Genomic DNA, 19157 nt, shown 5'->3' on the forward strand with positions numbered 1-19157 from the left:
TGATTTAGATTCATTTTTAAAAATAATTTTCTCCAAAGTTCATTTTTTATTGTCATTCTTTTACTAAGAACATGATTATAAGTAAAACAGTTTATGTACATGGTAGATGTGTTATAGAGTAGGCAGGGGGTAAAAAAGAGAAACTAGAAAGAAGGGCCTACATTTCAAGTAATGTGTGTTTTTGCTAATAGGTAGCCTACAATAATAAATAGGAAGAAATCAGGAAAATGGGATATGTCTCCTTTTTTTTCCAAGGAGTTTAGGTCAAATGGGGTGTAATAAGTAGGAAAAAAAAGACTAATAACTAATAAAAAACATGTCTAAAAGCATCTCTGGTTTATAAGTACAAATGAGAAAGAAAATATGCAAAGATAGAAGAGAACTAGGAGAGAATGTCACCAAGAGAGCTTAAGAAGGGAAGAGTTTCAGAAAGGAGAGGGGAATTGACAATATGGCAGAATGAACCAGGAGTCAGAAGGCCTGGACTCTGTCTTAACTGACACTGACTGGACAGCCCTGGTCAAAATCCCTTCACTGTTTGGGCCCTGAATTTACTCCTCTCCATAAAGTTGGGAGGTTGGAGTAGATGATCTCCAAGGTCCCTTCTCATGCTGAAGTTCTTTGCTTTGCTGTTTAACATGGGTGGACCAAGAACCAAAAATTTTTATTGCCTGGGGCTGGAAAGCACCTTATATATCATCTGTCATAATTGTGATAAATTGATGTTCCGTAGTGAACTTGACCATATTTCTTTGTATTTTAAAGCAATGATTAGGATTTTTAAAAAGTATTTGAACTCTTATTCTCTCAAACTCATAAGTTTTTGTATAAGAAATACAAAATGATCTGTTAATTTTCCACCTTTACTTTTCCCTGTTAGACCTTTGCATCTCTCATCTTTGTGTCGAGGCCACCTTTGTCAGTCTGGAAAGCCTCTAAGCCCTTTTTTCCAGAAGCATGTTCATAAAATGAAATATGCAGGATTCTATAATGGAAAACAATTTGACTAAAATGCAGTTATTAAAATGTTTTTTAAAAAACAAATTCATGGTCACCAGGTTAAGAATCTTCACCCCAAACTTTGGCTAATGACTGAAGACAAAACTATTGTCCTTAGATGGCTAACCAGTATTACATATAGCTCACAAACTTTGGAGAGCTTGAAGCCGTGATGTGTGGACACTCGGGGCAAAGAGAGGAGCTGAAAAACAGAATGTAACTGTCTGTGAGGGAGGAGAGAGAGATTCCTCAGCAACACCTTGGAAAGTAAGTCAGCCTTTTAAAACTCTGAATTCTCAGCCATTGCCCTGGCTAACCTCAGGAGCAACGTTCCCACTAGCCTAGCATTGATAAGAGTTGTATATGTATCCATAGCAGGAAGGAAAAACGATCCCCTAAGGGAGAAAGGAATGTGCAAAGAAGCAGGAACGCTAAATTCTGCTGCTATAACTGGTAACTCTGTACATGTAAATCAGTAAACCTTGCTGAGTCGCAGTTTCCCCATCTGTAAAAATGGGAGTCATCCATGCTTCCACTTCAAAACAATTTGAGAGAACGAAAGGCTTTCCAAAGTCTTCTGAGTACAAAAGTACAAAATGTTTAGTATGTAGGACATCAGTAATTGGAAGTTCTTTGAATTGAGATTGCCTCTGGATAGCTCCTACTCAAAAGACAGTGTTCTTAAGAAGGCTTTGGGATATGCTTGTAATTTACAGGTCATAAAATGTGGGGCTGGATGTTTGATGTAGCTGTGCAAAATGGTTTAGAATAATAAGTATTTTGGACCCAGAACACAAAAAATCAAGGGAAGGAAACTGAGGGCTGGGGAAGTTAGCTAGTTATTAGCATATATTCTCCAAATAAGAAAAAGATGCAGAAGCTCTTTGCTCTTTGTGGATGAGAATCTGTATCTTTTGTCTGATAAACTGGTAGAGTTCCTGATCTTCCCATCCCCACAAGAATTCCATCATGGAGCACAGTGTCCTTTGTGGGAAAAGAGGATGCTTTCAGCCCTTAACCTATAGAAATGGACTTGGTTATTTTTTCCAACAGCTCTAAAACTGACCTTAGCCTTTGCTCCCCATACCCCATCCCCAAGTTGACTCCTTCTGATATTTGTATGGCAGTTAAACATACCATTATTACTTTTTTTTAGCCATAATTTATATAGCTCTTTAAGGTTTACAAAGAGCTTTGCAAATATTCCCATTTTGTCTTCAAAACCCATTCTACAGATGGGGAAACTGAGGTCATCAGAGGTTACCTTGCCTAGGAGACTACAGCTATTAAGTGTCTGAACTCAGTTCTTCCTGACTGCAAGCCCAGGACACCACCTGGCTGCTCTTTTAACAATCACATCCAGTCTCTTAAGTCCCGTGGTCTTTAATAAACAATACCTTTCTGTTGCCTTATGCAAAGTCTATACTCCATCGGATTTGGCTGATGAAAAGTTCCTCCAGATGCACTGGACGTGAATTCTTTCAGTCCTTTCCTTAAGTCATTTACTCTCTGCTTTGACTGAGATCTCTTATTTCTGTTTTTTCCCCTACAAAAGTTCATTAAAGACAAAGACTTTGTCTTGTATATCTTTACTGTACAATTATCATAATACAGGTTTCATGTCCTGCTCAATAAATGTTGCAGTTTGTTCATTTAAAAAATGAACAAAGGTTATCAGGGACTTCTAAGACTACGTAAACCAATACATACATGACCTACTCCATCCAGACCCTTCAACTTTCAGAGCTTGTTAAGGGTTCTTTTCTCTGTGCTGAAATTGAAAATAATCATTTTCTCTGTTGACAAGTGGAAGCACCACCCCATAACACCTAGATTACTAAGAGGCTATTAATTTTTATGATTGAAAACATGAAAGGCAGTCTTCCTGAAATCTACCTTTGGGATTCTCAGCTTTTAACTATGCTCCTTCAGAAGCAATTTCTTGGAGAATTGATTATTTCAGGATATCTTGAAATGTGGGGGTGGAGCAGTCTTAACTAGGAACAGAAGCACCCTGCTCCAGCCAGGTAGAAGGGGTGATATGAGAGAAAGCCAATTCTATGTTTGGCAATACAGATGGATTGGACAGGGTGCTAGGGCCAAGAAAAGTAGTAGAAACCCCAGGAAAAGTTAGATAATGCACAATGGTGGGTTAAGTAAAGGATTGTGAAGCAGAGGGTTAAGAACCTCGTTGCCTCCCTACAGACCCCATCATCCTTGAGCAACAGGAGCAGAGGAAATAATTTCAGGTCTAGGTCATTGCTAGTTAAAAACAGGTCTATTAAGAGTAGCTGGAAAATAGATTATATACAATTGAATTAACATCCTTTTTTGGCCTCATTTCAAGTAAGTCCTACTTTGACATGATAAGCTTCTGCAGTAGAAAAGGTGGGAGGAGAACTGAGGGAGATCATCATGGGGGAGGAGTAAGAGTTGGCATGGCACCTCTGTCTGATGAAAGTGAAGTTGTGAGGTGGAGGTTGCCAACAGGCTGCCAAGGCAAGTCACCTCTAGGTGCTCGTGGAAACTGCATATCCCAAAGAATTATAATATTGAACTGATCATGTGGAGACATATGACCAAGAAGGGGCTTGACCAGTATGTTGAAAGAACTGTATTGCATGATCTTGCAAACCTGAAACTTGTCTACTCTGTTCTCTAAGTGCTGAAGCCATTAAAGGAGAAAGACAAAACTGTTATGATGGGTATAACCCCAAAGAAGAGGATGCAGAAATGGGACAAACGGTATGAGTGAATCTCCATCTCCATATGTTGAGCACCACTACATTCCTTTACCTCCTCCTCTCTGTCCTTCTGGCCCATGACTTTGAGCAAAAGGGCTTTGAGTAGAAAGGACATGCCTCTGACCCATACCAGTTATGTGATCATATGCAAGTCCATTAACTTTAAATGTCACAGGCAACTCTCAAAGACAATATTAAGTTACAGAAGAGCTGCTGATCTTCATTTGGGAAGGGAAACTGATGAAATGAATCCAAACAAAAAGATATTTTTGAAGTCACTTCCCTATAGGTGAAAAATGGGGGCATCATGGTTCAGTGGAAAGAATGCTGGGTTTATAGTCTGAGTACCTGAGTTCAAATCCTGATCCTTGCTCTTACTACCTGTCATTTGGGGCCTGTCATCTCCTTTGGGTCTCAGTTTCCTCACCCGTAAATGAGAGGTTATATTATTTTATAACTATCCCTTCCATCTCTTGGATCTGTGATTCTTTGACTATGTAGGCTACTTGGTTAGGTTTAGGGTTAACGGTCATTTCTGTGTATAGTTTATCTCTTGATTGTTTTGACCTTAGAGATGAGATAGTACTGTGTGCTTAAGAGATAGAGGAATGAAGTCAAAGTTTAATTAAGAAGGCATGCTTGACAACTTTTTCTAGGTCCCAGATAAGAGAGCTGAATTTCCAATTTTTTAGTGATCTCCATAAGAGTTTAACCTCTACCAGTTTCCCTTTTGACATGGAGAGAAAAGGAAGATAGGTTTTGTATTACACCTCCTGTAGCAATGCCTCTTCCTGCTGCATGACAAACCTAGATTATAGAATTTCAGTGTCAGCTTTTGGCATTCACTTAGCCAGCCATAGGTCTATTTCTCACTTTATCAGTAATAGGGAAGTTAAGAGAGAAGAGGGTTTGGAGGGAAAGATAATGAGTTCAGTTATAGATACGCCAAGATGTGTATACAGAACATCCAGGTAAGATGTCCAGTAGGCGGGTGGAGATGTTTTGCTAGAGGTCTGCAGAGGGGTTAGAGTTGGAGAAGCAGATTTGAGAGTCATCGGCATTGCCGTAGTCATTGACTCCGTGGAAGTTATTGAGATCACCAGTTACAATGGTATAAAGGGAGAAGAGAAGCATGCTCAGGGGAGAACTCCCACTGTTAGCAGGCTGAATGAAGATGATGCCGAATGGATGAAAAACTCCAACATGCCATCCTGGGGAGATACCGTGTTAAGAGCGCTAGACTGTATTCCACCTCAAGGGAGTGTCATTTGGCTTTTAGCAGAATTCACCCTAAGCTTTTCTCCCATTCTTCCTGTGTTTATGATGCCTTCCAGAAATGCCTCAGTGAAGTTTCACTTACATATTTCAGACTGATTTGTATAGTTCTGTCATCTGGGTCACAGCTCAATTTGGGTCTATCAGGTTGAAATTAGACTCCAAGCCAAGTGACATAGCATATCCTATTTAAGTTAAAGAGAAAGGGTGTCCTAAGGAGGATAACCAGAGTGGTGAAGGAGCCTCAAAGTTATCCCATGTGAGGATCAGTTGAAGAAACTAGGGATGTTTAGCCTAGAGAAGGTTAAAATGGGCACATGTCAGCTGTTTTAAGAATCTGAAGAATTTTGCATTGAAGATCAACTATATTATGCTTGGACCTAGGAGCAATGAATATATCTTGCAGAGTCCTATTTAAATTTGATGTAAGAAAAAATTTCCCAGCATTTACTACTAATCAGATATAGAATGTATTACCTCAGGATATAATGATGGGGAGAAGAGGTAGAACATTGTGTGTGAGCACTGGCACATAGGCCAATATGGCTGAAGTATAGCATGCATAAAGAGAATAATGTGTTAGAAAATTAGAAAGATGGGGAAGGGCTAGGTGACATATATTCCTGTTGAGATAGGGGTTAGAACAGACAGTCTCTGAAGCTTCTTTGGCCTTTGAGATTTTGTAACTATTTTTTACCAAGACGGGGGTCATTATCGTTGGGGAGGCAAAATCACAAAAGTATCACGTATAGCTTAATGTTATCTTAGGTCAGCGAACAGAGGCGGTTATTAGCAATATTGGGGTGAAACGAATGGGATCATCCCACACATAACATAAAAGGTGTGCATCCTGTCCTAGCTACAATATCCTGTGTGTATGTTTGTAAGTGTGTGTGTGTGTGTGTGTGTGTGTGTGTGTGTGTGTGTGTGTGTGTGTGTGTAAGTGTGTAAGTAAGGGTGATTCTGAGCACCTCCGTGAAAGACTGAGTCACTTATCAGCAGAGCTGATCTGTTTCCCATGCTGGTACCCAAGGTTGCTAGTCAATTATCCTATGGTCCTTTTCACACAATTTTCTTTGACATCATATCTCTCCTTAATCCTAAGAAAGCAGTGGGCCCCTAGGAATCACAGGTCAGCACACACTGCTCCTAGAATTAATTATGCTATTGGAATAGGCATTGTGTTTAGGTGGCTAGCACAGGAGATCAGGTGATTGATAGCTATTGGAGTTGGTTTCTTTGTACACTTTTCCTCTAGGGCGTTCGTTTTACCCATTCCCACCCACCAACCTTAGCTGTCTGTATTTTTGGATCTTTAAACCTGGTGGTTTAGAATACTACCATATCTGGGGTACACTCTCTCATACAACCTGTGTTTTAGGTTAATGACGTCATTTAGAAAAGATAAATAAAACAAGATGATGAGTTCCTTGAGAGCTGGATTCTTATTCATGGGCCCATTTTCCCACATCCACTCTACACACACACACACGCACACACACACACACACGCACACACACACAGAAAGGGCTTTGCCTTTCATAGGTATTAAGTAAATGTTTATTACTAGTATTTCCGTGCACCAGGAGTATAACATCTCCCCACAGAGAGCATAATAGTCATATCTGAACCCCAGGGCTGATCTGAGAGATCCAAGTTTTTTACTCACAACCATGGGAATTGTGATCAAAATGAGAATAAGAGAGCTGGAGATTTTCTAGCGCCATCTTCCTGTGTGGGTATTTGCCACACCACCACCAAAAGGCTGCGGGAATTGCCCTCAGAAATATATCTTTATGGGTCAACGTTAGTAAGCTTTTATTACTGGCATTTACATAGCAATCTAGACACTTCCCATACTTCCAGTATCTTCTGTGTGACACTTAACAACTGAGAACTGGCCATTTGTGGTCGGCGAAGATAAGCTGTGGGTGAATGAGAACAGAGAGAGGAAAAGTATATTCCCTGGCATTGGGACAAAATCCAGTTAGGAGGTTCTACCAGTATTAGGGAATGTTGGTCTGTTCAACCCTATTATTGCTACTCTGTTCCTAACCTAGAAAGGGAAAAATGCAGCATGGCTTGAGCATATCCCCACAGTGATGTATTTGTACTCTCTAAACAGCTACTTCTCAGTGCAAGATCCTCAAGTGTAACTCAGAGTTCTGGACGGCCACATCAGGCACTCACTACCCGGGATCTGAAGACGCCCCTGAATTCTGCACTGCTCTGCGTGCTTACTCTCACTGTACGCGGCGCACAGCCCGTACGTGCAGAGGGGACCTGGCCTACCATTCAGCTGTCCATGGCATAGAAGACCTAATGAGCCAGCACAATTGCTCCAAGGATGGTCCCACCTCACAGCCCCGTCTCCGAACCCTTCCACCAGGAGACAGCCAGGAGCGGTCAGACAGTCCAGAAATCTGTCACTATGAAAAGAGCTTTCATAAACATTCAGCTCCCCCAAACTATACCCATTGTGGTTTGTTTGGGGACCCTCACCTCAGAACTTTTACGGACCGATTTCAGACCTGCCAAGTACGAGGGGCTTGGCCTCTCATTGACAATAATTACCTGAATGTGCAGGTAACCAACACTCCAGTGCTACCAGGATCATCAGCTACAGCCACCAGCAAGGTAAGGTCATGGTGCAGCATGAAACTGTACAACCCCAGACCTTTTATATGGCTTTAGATAACTGTTAGCCTTAAGAGAATTTATTCCATAGTAGCCATAGTAATTCTCCTCTCTGTCCCTCCCCACCCTCCCCCAGTGGCTAAGGAAGAAAATAGGTAATTTGTTGTGAAAAGGAAAACACTGGGATTACTGCAATAATAAACTGACACCTTCTGCTGTTACTGTTACCATGCGGAGCTTCAAGTATCCTGGCCAGACTTTAAGGGCTGGACCAAGCTCTAGACCAAGAGCTACCTGTGGTACTTGTACCAGTAAGTGCCACATGAAGCAATTATTAGTGTGATGTCACTTCCCATTCCTGTGTGAACCTCCATATCATTCATCAAATTAATAAGTAGTTAATTAGGCCTTGATTAAAGGGCACTATAGAGCATCCTCAGAAATTTAAGTGTCAGGGCCCAAGGAATTCACGGTATAAAAAAGACATGTGTGTGTCTTTTGTACATACATATGCACATGTACACACAAATACTTATATGCACAAGGAAAGGTTAAGAAATGAGACACGTATGCTTTTAAGTACCAGTTTTGATTCATGATATGTCCTCTTTTTCTTGGTCCCTTATCCATTTCTTTCTTCCTTCCTCCCTTTCTATGATTTGCTTTATTTCCTGCATTCCTTTTTTTTCTTTTTACTTATGACTAATGCCTGCCTGTCAGTGGAACCTATGAGCGTTGCTCAGCCCCGGTGGTGGTTTCTAGAGATGGGAGAGTTGCTTGGCCCCTGTCATAAATTGGTAAATGTTATAAAATCGGGGGGCTAGCAAGGATGCTCATTGTTGCTGTACTAGTGTGATTTAGTTTTTAAAATGCTAGGCAAGAGAAAGAAATTTACGGAAAAGCACAGACAGAGGTGAGGTAGCTGTTTTTCAGCTAACATAATGGTTTATTTGTAGAATTCCAAGGATTCAACAAAAATATTAATCAGGAGAATTAAACACATCTACAAAATAGAAAGCTAAAACAATACATAAAATCATCTTTTCTGCATATTACTTGTAAAAAAAACAGAAAATGAGAAAAGTCATTCAAAAAACTAAAAAATGAATTATCTGGTAATTAACCTACCAAGAAAAGTTAGAATTTATATGAAAACATTCATAAAATGCTCTTTAGAGAAATTTGAGGCAGAAATAAGTAGTTAGTCATAGATATGTCTAAGAATTGGAGATGATAAATAATGATATGAATGGGAAGGTTAGAGGCTATACCAAGTTTGTGATTTTAACATTCACTACTTTATACATTCCTGCAATAGCAGTCAGGTGATTTTAAACAAAAATGGCATTAGTGTCTTTGGTTTGGTGGGGGGGAGGTTGGAAGCACTTGGGGTTAAATGACGTGCCCAAGGTCACACAAGTACTAAATGTCTGAGGCCAGATTTGAACACGGGTTCTCCTGCCTCTAGGGCCAGTGCTCTGTCCTAGCAGTTCTGGTATTAGTGTTTTTACAGGTACATAATAGGATCCTATATTTTGAGCTGAAAGGGTCTTTAGAGGTCCTCTATTTCAGTCCCATTTTACAGATGAAGAAACTAGGGACAAGACAGTTTAAATGTTCAGGGTCACACAGGTTAGTAAGTGACAGAGGTGGGATTTGAATATAGAACTCCTACTCTAAAACCAGTACTCTGGTTTTAGTTCCCAGTACCAGTACCCAGTACACAGATAAATTATCTGTGGAATAACTTTATGCCGAAATTCTTCACTTGCTTTATATGGAAGTATTTCAATGAGTAGTAAAATATTCTTTGACCCATTTTATAGATGGAGAGAGCCTGAAATCCCAGGAACATAAAGTGACTTGCTGGAGTTGCTCTTGGGTCTCTGGGCTGGCCTGAGGACAGTGTTCAGATATCCTGCCTTACAGGCCACTGCGCCATCCTCTGCCCACCCGAGCTTTGGCGTGTTTGCTGTCTCCTTTGATTTCCCCAGGGGGTTTTCCCATTTGGCAGGAGAGAAGGAATGACCAGCAGTCCAGCTCATCCAAAACCAAAAATGGCAGCAGTTTGTTTTTCTGTGGAGAGAGCATTGGAAGGCATGCCAGGGAGAACCAGGCCTGGTCCACAAGGGAGTTTCTGTTCCCCTCTTCCCTCTCCCACCCACCCCTTAAAATTGAAACCTTGTAAGTGACTTTGAGGCTGACGATAAATATTGGATTCTTCTGCATCCAGGGCAAGTGCCTCCTCTTTCCTTATCCTCATTGTGTCTACCTATCCCAAAATAAAGGTGTCGCTTTCCCAGACCCCAGCTTGTACTAGAAAGCAGGACTTTAATCCATCCAAAAGCCCTCCCTTGCTCTGAGTGCCCAGCAGTTCTCAGTCCTCATACATGGGCAGTCCACGTCCATTCTCTACCTACTTCTGTTCTCCCAGTGTTTGTTATTGTCATAGTAGGGGCGCTATGAGTCCTTGTTTCATCATTCCTCCGGGCCATTCTTCCATTTCCCTTCTGAGCACAGGACGACACGGTTCTCAATGTGCAGTCTTCTCTCATGACCTCCTACATTCTCCTCATCTTCCCAAGAGCCAAGACAAATGAACACAGGGAACCAACCTCAGAACTAGTAAATTAAGTTGCAGATTCTACAGGAGGTGACATGTCCCAAATACTGTCTGGCTCTTGAGCTGCTGGTTCTATCCAGAACAATAATGAAATAGGACAGGGACAGTCTCTTCCATGGGGTTATTGTGAGAATCGAGTGGTATGGTAGGTGAAACCGAAGCACTAAATAAAGCAAATTATATTCATTATAATTATTGTTGTTTTATAGAGGCATCATGATACACTGGACAGAGCAGACCTAAGTCTAAGTCACATCTATTTTGTGAACCGGCACAAGCCACTAAAGTACTCATTGTCCTTCAGACAATTCCTAGGATTGCCGGTTATGTCATAGACTTTCTTCCCTATGCTCACCCCTGTACTCACGTGTATCACTGTTCACTACTGAGATTGAGTTGCCACCTTATTCCCCTGATTTATCACACATCCTCTATTTTTGAGCCTTTTCAGGTATAGTTTCGGGGTTTAGGAAACCTGAAACAGAAGTTCTCTTGGTGCTCTTGTTTACCTTTGGTCCTTGAACGTGTCTTTTTTTTTTCCCTCCCAGTACATTAAGTAGACCTGAAGAGTGATTGTGAGCAAAAAGTTTTCCATTCTTGCCAGAGTTTACCAGTCTATTTGACCTGGAAGTAATGGATACATTCTATCACTTCTGCCTTCGAAGGATGAAGTGAAGTGGGCAGAGATTCCTTTCTGGTGCCAAGCAGTGTTAATTAAATGTCTCTTTGGGGTAACGCTGCTGGTTACATTTGCATAGTCTTTTTAATTTTCAGAGTGCCGTCAGGTTAGTCAAAATACTGTGGCAGTGCCATCATCCTCATTATAGCTGAGACAACAGAAATGCAGAGAACTTGAGGGATTTGCTCCAAGTCAGTGGAGGCCTCTTAACATTGTCCAATACCATCAGACTAATGTGTGGATTATTCCATTAAATGTAAACTCCTTGAGGTCATGGATTATTTTGTTTCTGCTTTACGTGTAGTGCCTAGCACAGTGGCTCATACTAAGTTGGCAGACTTTAAATCCCAAACCCCTCGTATCCTACTCCACAAAATGCCTGCATCACTACCTCTGATCTTGCCTGTAAGCAACTTCCAGACTAATCTTCTGAAAATACCATTTTTATCTTCTTATTCTCCTGTTAAATACATGTGTTGACTTCTTGTCTAAACTCCTTGGCTTGGCATTCAAGGTCATTATCCTGCTCTAAGACCAGGAATGTTGTTCTCCATTCTCTCCATATCTCCAATTATACCCATTTTCCAAGACATTAACTGAAATCCTACCTGTTCTATAAATTCTTTCCCAGTTGTTCCTAGTCATGATATGTAATTGATGTACCATCTAATCTCTCATTTGGATGTCCAGTAGACACCCTAAATTCAACATTTCTGAAACCAAATTAATAGTCTTTCCACCTTAAACCCTCCCTCCTCCTATTTTTCCTGTTACTATAGAGAGGGGCAGCTAGGTGATGCAATGGATGGAGCACCAGTGCAGGAGTCAGGAGGATCTGAGTTCAAATCTCACCTCAGACACTTGACACTAGCTGTATGACCTTGGGCAAGTCACTTAACCCCAATTGCCTCATCCTGGGTCCTCTCCAGTCATCTTGATGAATATCTGATCACTGAATTCAGATGACTCTGGAGGAGAAGTGAGGCTGGTGACCTGCACAGCCCTCCCTCACTCAAAACAAAGTCAAGTGCAAGTCATGTCATCATTTCTCTGATGGCATGGTCTTATTTGACAACAAAGGATCAACACACATGTTTGGAACTTATTGATTGCCTGGCATTACAATAGTAGCTTACATTTTCCTAGCCCTTTAAGGTTTACAAAGTTCTTTCCTTTTAACAGCCCTGTGGTATAGGTAGTAGAAGTGTTGATACCCCCACTTTATAGGTAGGAAACTGAAGTTTAAACATTTAGTGACTTGGACATAGTTAATAAGTATTTGAGGCAGGAATCTCACTGAGATCACCTAACACAAGTCCCACCCTCTTAACACTATACCGTGTTATATTCCCTCTTCTGTGGATCTGTATGTGGCATATTTGGCTGTGTGGGTGGGTGTAGATATAGAGATAAATCCATATATCTCTATATAGATATTTTCACACATATATACATTCTATACACTGTACATATGTCTGTCTGTATCCCCAGCTTGAATGTAAGATCCTTGAAAGCAGGTATCTAATCTTAATAGTTTGGGTTATCTCAAAGTGTATAGAAAGGACAGTCTTTTTTCCCCCCTTGTTCATTTTTTTAAAAATTCTGTATATTGCTGATGTCCTTCATTAATGATGATAATTAGAAAATGACTAGAATAAGAATTTACCACCCTCCAGTGTTGGGGTGGTAAATTTTGTACTTGGCCCACTCTCTTACATAGGAGTAAACTGGTAGGTAAAGTGGAGTGAAACTAATATCTGTTCATTTCTGTGTCTCTGACATAAATTGGTGCCTGGTCAAAAACAAATTCAAATAAGCATGGACCAGCCAATTCAGCCAAGACATGGAGTAAAGTGATTCCTTTGGGAGGAAGACTGTTAGAAACAGCAGTAAGTGACAGCAAGCAGATGTAGGGAAAATTTTTCTCTCCTCTGTTCTCTTCTCTCTTCTCCTCTTCTCTTCTCTCCCTTCCCCTCTTCCTCTCTCTCCTCCTCATTGTTGGCACTGGATCCTACTTTTCAACAAGCCCCCTTCGTGCTGTTACTTGTGGTTCATTCCCTGGCACTAATGTTAAGAAAAATCTCGGGAGCTTGTCAGCCTTCCAGAGGACTGTCTCCATGAGAGATGGTGGTTAGAGTCTAAACCAGCCTTTCCTGTTTCTTCCAAGGAGCCCGCTGGGACTCGGTGAGGAGGCTTCCCCAAGCCTCTGAGTCTGTGTGGCCCTACAGACTGTGGGGTTTGTTGGAGACATTGGGGAGGATTAGAGTTCCTTCAAGTAGGGCTGTCACTCCTCTCTGCTCCCCTTCCCTCATGCTCGTCTCATGTGTACCCTTGCCCCCAAATAAACAACCCGTAAGGACTGTCAGCTGATGTTCCCTCCAAACGATGAGATTGTTCGTGGTTTGCCCTTCTAGGTGCAGCAGTAGCACATGTATTATCACACGTAGATGTCGGTAGGTAAGTGATCCAGTGAATAGAGCACTGGGCTTGGAATCAGGAAGATTCATCTTCATGAGTTCAAATCCAGCCTCAGACACTTTCTAGCTGTGGGACACTAGGCAAGTCACTTGATCCTGTTTGCCTCAGTTTCCTCAGCTGTAAAATGAGCTGGAGCAGGAAATGGCAAACCATTCCAATATCTTTACCAAGAAACAAAACAAAAACCAAAAAAACTAAATGGGGTTGCAAAAAGTCAGACACAACCTAAAAACAGCTAAACAGCATTACAACGTCGATACAGCCTTGCTAGATAGCCTCATCCACCTACAGCCTATGTAGAGAGGAAAGGAAATTGGAAGAAAATAAAACAGGAGAAGCAAATGCATATCTGCTTTCCAAATAGACTATATGGAGATGATAAAATTAAATGGACTTGCCAAAAGATGTGGAGAGGCAACAGACTTTACCATCTTAAAGCAATAAATCCCTGAACTTTGTAGTTTTTCTCATTTAGGGGATGCAGTTCTATCACTATATACATCCTTCTCCCACCCCAATTCCCCCTCCACACACATGCACACATGAAAAAAAATCTCCTGGAGGAGTTAGGAGGGGGAATCTTCCCTAGGTAGAATGTGATAGAACGGAGAAGGAACCTGATACTTGCTTAGGTTAACTTTCTGCCAACACAACCCCAACCTCAGAGGGTAGGTTCCCCTTCAAAAACCATGCCCCAAAGTTTATAACCTTCCCGCACTGTCATTTCTTCCCTTGGTACCCTTCCATGGTCCAGCAAAGTTCGAAAGCTTCACCATGATGTGAAAGAATCTCTGGTTACCCACTGTAAACTGAAAAGAAATCTCCCATTCCACAATTAGCTTAGTACAAGTTAAGTCATTAAACATTACCTACTGGTCCTTCTTTTGTTTCCTACTTACATGTCTACTGACCCCTTCTTTGTGATCTCTGGGCCTCAGCTTTATTTTTACCAGCTTTTTTGCTTTCCCAAATGAGATCTCACTCTTTCTCAGCCCTTTATATGCCACTGGAAAGTGGGCATGTTTTGGGGGAGAGGGGCCTAAGCAAAGATACAAGCAACATTGTGCTCCATAGACAAGGCTTGAAAGTTGTGGTGCGCACTAGCCCATAACTCTCTACATTTGAAAACTTTGTTCCTCATGTTTTAGGCCTCATCAGAGTCCTTTATGTGCAAATTTACTTTCACAAAATAAAGGCTGATATGTCATCAAAGAATTTTCTAGCATTAAAAATACCTATTTTTTAAGTAATATTAAGTAGAGTCCTTCATCGTATGTCCTCATGTCTCAGGACCTATAGAATTTTTCATTTTACCAAACCCCAGGCTTCCTTGACTTCAGGTCAGAACTATTTTCTCAGCAGCCTTATCTGCTACCTTAAGAAATTTCTGATAACCTTTATTTTAGTTATGACCACTAAGCCCCTGAGTAAGTTTTTGTGAGTTGATTCCCACCTATTTTGTTTTGGTTTTGTTTTATTAACTCTTTTCTTACTGGTTTTTTTTTTTCATGGACCCATCCTATCTTTGTTCTTAAGACTTTTTTGTAGGCCCTTTGCCCCATTCTTCCAGCTTGGATCAGCTCATCCTGGGTTCTCTTTCCTTTTGATAGTCCCCACCACTGTATTTCATTTTTAAAAGCCCCTCTAGCTCATCTCAGCTTCCTCTGTATTACTTCCACTCTAACATTAACAGACTTACTGACTCAGTCCAGAAATTCCATTTCTCCTGGTAGCCTGAATTTCCATAGCTTCCTGTCCTAAACTGGCGTCTCTCATATATCCCTCAGGTAGTAGCTAGTGTGTAAAATAATATAGCTGTCTTCTTGCCTTAGGAAGTCCCACTCAGCCTTGCTTAGGGTCCTAGGCCTTCATGAATGTTAAAATTCAATTTTTAGCGCCAGTACCATAATCTATAATCAGCTTTTGGAGAGAGAGAGCTATTTTCATCATAAAGGCACCCAAGCTTCCAACATCCTTTCACAGCTGCTGGCAGTTCAGGTCAGTTGTCTCCTTTGGAATGGGGTCACCTTACTGATAGGAATTTCAGAGAGGCTCAAGTCAACCAGGTTCCATCTAATAGAACTTCTGTAGCAAAGATCATGGATGTTTTAAGACTGAGGGAGAGGAAGAGATGCTAGAAAGTAGCTAAAAGGCCTATAGAGTTGACAGGAGGAGAAGGTAAACAGTTGACTGCAGGAAATACCCAACTCCCACATAACTTCCAAATACTCAACCCTAGTTACTGTTGCTTCTAACCAGTGTATTTCTTTTTAGTGAATCAAAGTTTAGACTGTTCAAGAAATATTTATTATTATGTTCAAGACACTATGCTAGGTGCAGGGGATACAAATACAAAAGTTAAAACCCTGCCCTCAAGAAATTTATGACTTGGGGAAGATACATATGTATGCAAATAAGTATGTTCAAGGTAGTTTGAGGAGAGAGAACATATGGAGGTGTGGGAATTGGGGAAGGCTTCCACGGCAGGCGAGATCTTAGCCTACTTTAAAGGAAGGTAAAGATTCTCAGACAAAGGTAAAGGGAAAAGACGTGTTTTCCCTCACTCCCTTTGCCTGCCCCTAGTTCGAAGTTCTGTTGTTCTAGTGGTCCTCAAACAGAGGGTTCCTGGAGCCAAGAGGCATTTGTAATTAAGTTAAGCCAAGGATCACCATTCAGGTATTATTTGTGCCCTGAATACTGCCCACTATCAGAGACTTAGGGCAGTGGGAGAGGGGTGTTCCTTTCTATCTGTTTAATACATTTTCCAATAGGGTGGCATTTTCCAGGTGATGTGAAGTCAGCAAAGACATCTAAAGATTCAACTTCACAGGAGCCAAAAAAAAAAAAAGGCCTGAATCAGATAACCTTCCTGTAACTATATCCTCCTTTTCTTCCTGCAGCCTGCTTCTGTTCTCCTGGTAGCACCCTGCCAAGTCAGAAACCAAGCACTTCCATATCACTAGAGTGGGAGACTGGTGAGGTTTCACTGGCAGAAATAAAGAATTACTTGAACTAAAAAAGAGCAGTAGGAGCTGTCCGCTACCAAAGCCCGCTTAACCATAATAATAGCCAGATGATAGTTCCTTTTAATGTGCTAGTTCATTGGCAGAACTGCAGGCATGAAGAGGAGACTGTGTAGTTAGCAAAGGACCACAGTGTGAGCTCGTTTACTATCTCATCATTACTAGTTCTTGCTGAGTGTTTGAAGCTCTGAGCAAAAGTTGAGGTTACTGCAAAAACAAAGGAACTATGATCCCTCCCTTAAGGGGCTTATTGGCATAGAGAGAAAAATCTTTAAAACAAATTTTTAATTAGAGAAGTAAACTCTAGCTGCAGTAGATCCACTTGAAATTAGATTCCTACTTGGGGGGACCACATAGTCTGTTGGGGTCAAGTGCTCCTTATTGACCCACTGACATTCTCCTTAAGAGATTAAGACCACATCCTGGAAATGATGCCAACTTGTAAAGAGAGGAGAAGCAGGTGGTATTTAGAGTGACCACCTACCTGTATTTTATGATTCAATTCAGTATATTTATTTACTAAGCACCCACCCAGTACAAGTACTCTAAAAGGGATAAATAGAAAGAAATAAGACATGGTTCCTGCTTTCAAGAAATTTAAAATGCTATTAGAGAGATAGACCAATAGAGAAATAAAGAAGAAGACAGAATATGATCAATGCAGCAAGACTTAACAAAGTTTGGAGGGAAGTAGAAAAATAGAGAATGCTTCATGGATTTGTACATTAGCCTTCTTCTGGTGAAGACGTGAAAGTCCAGCTGTTGGAAGAAAGGTTGCAAAGTACTCTGAGGGGAAAGACTGGCATGTTGGGTACCCATGGGAGGACTTTATGTGAGCAAATTTGATACCTGTATTATCAAGGAAGTTCTGCGTGATTTGTGTCTTCAGAGAACAGTGCTGGTAATCTAACCTCCCTCAGAATCTCAAAGCTGTGAAGGATCCTAATATTTCATATAATATTCCTCTACCTCCAGATAGATCCCTTTTCTAGCACCTTAAGCGTACAAGAATCTGTCCTGAACAGAGAAAAGTCTAATCATCCTCAGTATCAAGAAATGATTTGCATCAAATCTCTAATGCCCATGTGTTAAATCCATGTTGCCTAGTTCTGTGTTTGATATAACTAGAAGCTAGCAGGTCTCTGCATAATAGTTGTTTACTCATTTGAAGACATTAAATAATCTTTCCCAATATGTCTTTTCTAAACTAAGTAATCCTAATTCCTTGCCTATTTTTACAAGTCAATAAATAGGACTACACTTTGGGCCTTAACCACTTTTCCCTCTTGCTTCCTTCTTGCCAGCTAACCATCATCTTCAAGAATTTCCCAGAGTGTGTTGAGCAGAAGGTGTATCAGGCAGAAATGGATGAACTCCCTGCAGCATTTGTCGATGGCTCCAAGAATGGAGGTGACAAGCATGGGGCCAACAGCCTGAAGATTACCGAGAAGGTGTCTGGCCAACATGTAGAGATCCAGGCCAAGTACATCGGTACCACCATCATTGTGAGGCAGGTGGGCCGATACCTGACTTTTGCTGTGCGCATGCCAGAAGAGGTGGTCAATGCAGTAGAGGACAGGGACAACCAGGGCCTCTACCTCTGTCTCCGGGGCTGTCCCCTTAATGAGCAGATTGATTTCCAATCCTTCCATGCCACGGAGAGCTGGAGTCCCCGGAGAAAGGGATCCGGTACTCCTGTTTCCTCTCCAGAGGTCTTCACCTATGAAATGGCCATGGCTAGGTGCAAGGAGAAGCTCCCAGTAGAGGACCTCTACTTCCAGGCCTGCGTGTTTGATCTGTTGACCACAGGGGATGTAAACTTCACACTTGCTGCGTACTATGCCTTTGAGGATGTCAAGATGCTACATTCTAATAAGGACAAATTGCACCTTTACGAAAGGACACGGGACTTGCCTGGCAATGCAGCAGCCTCGGGGCAGTGCCAGGAGCTTGTTCTTTCTTTTGTGGCCGTACTGTGGTGTTTGGTCTCAGTGTTCTCTTAGGTGTTTGTTGTGCAACCTAGAAGAAATAGACTTTAGAGTGGGAGGAGAGAGCAGCCCCCTTGCTTGGGAACATCTGTCTTTTAGGACCTGGTCAGAAGGGAGGGGAATGACTAGTGTGGCCTCCAGGGAGCAAAAGAAACCTTCTCACATCTGTCACCTGTCTTCTCCCTCCAAAGAAAAAAGATGGGGATATAATGAGCCAACAGGCAGCTTGGTGAAAAACTGTTACCTCACGTAGACAGATTTTGGCTTCCTTTGCTGGCAAGGGTAGCGGGTATCACTGCCCACTGCCTCGTTACTGCTCTCTCAGTAGTGCTACAAGGCTGTAGTGACTGTGATGTTGGCGTTTGTGAAAGTAGCATTGTGTTTGAATATTGGGTGGCTGCTGCTGCCTAGCCATTTTACAGACAGGGGTGAAAAAAGATCCTTTGGCCCCAGACTCCTTGCCCCTCCTCCCCATAGCATGAAATGTGCAAACCATAAGATGCCCTGCACTGTATGCCCCATGGAATTAGAGTCCTGTTTCTCAGAACGAACACACACACACACACACACACACACACACACACACACACACACACACACACACCACTTTGAACAGCAAAAAGCATGCACACTTAAAATGCACTGAAATTGTGGACAGAGATTCACCCTGACACGCACAGGTTTCTACTGATATTCAGATAAGCACGCACG

General features: G+C 41.6%; 1 protein-coding gene across 1 annotated transcript in view; it reads left to right on the forward strand.

Annotated features, from left to right (window-relative positions):
- Positions 1-18643, forward strand: part of RGMA (repulsive guidance molecule BMP co-receptor a) — a 47921-nt gene extending 29278 nt beyond the window's left edge. The window contains exons 3-4 of the mRNA XM_072617340.1: positions 7144-7655; positions 17763-18643. Coding sequence (XP_072473441.1) covers positions 7144-7655; positions 17763-18461 — 1211 coding nt within the window. The 3' untranslated portion in view covers positions 18462-18643. The remainder of the gene's footprint in view (positions 1-7143; positions 7656-17762) is intronic.
- The last annotated feature ends 514 nt before the right edge of the window (positions 18644-19157 follow it).

This window comes from Notamacropus eugenii, chromosome 1 (genome assembly GCF_028372415.1).
Source record: "Notamacropus eugenii isolate mMacEug1 chromosome 1, mMacEug1.pri_v2, whole genome shotgun sequence".
Lineage (NCBI taxonomy): Eukaryota > Metazoa > Chordata > Mammalia > Diprotodontia > Macropodidae > Notamacropus > Notamacropus eugenii.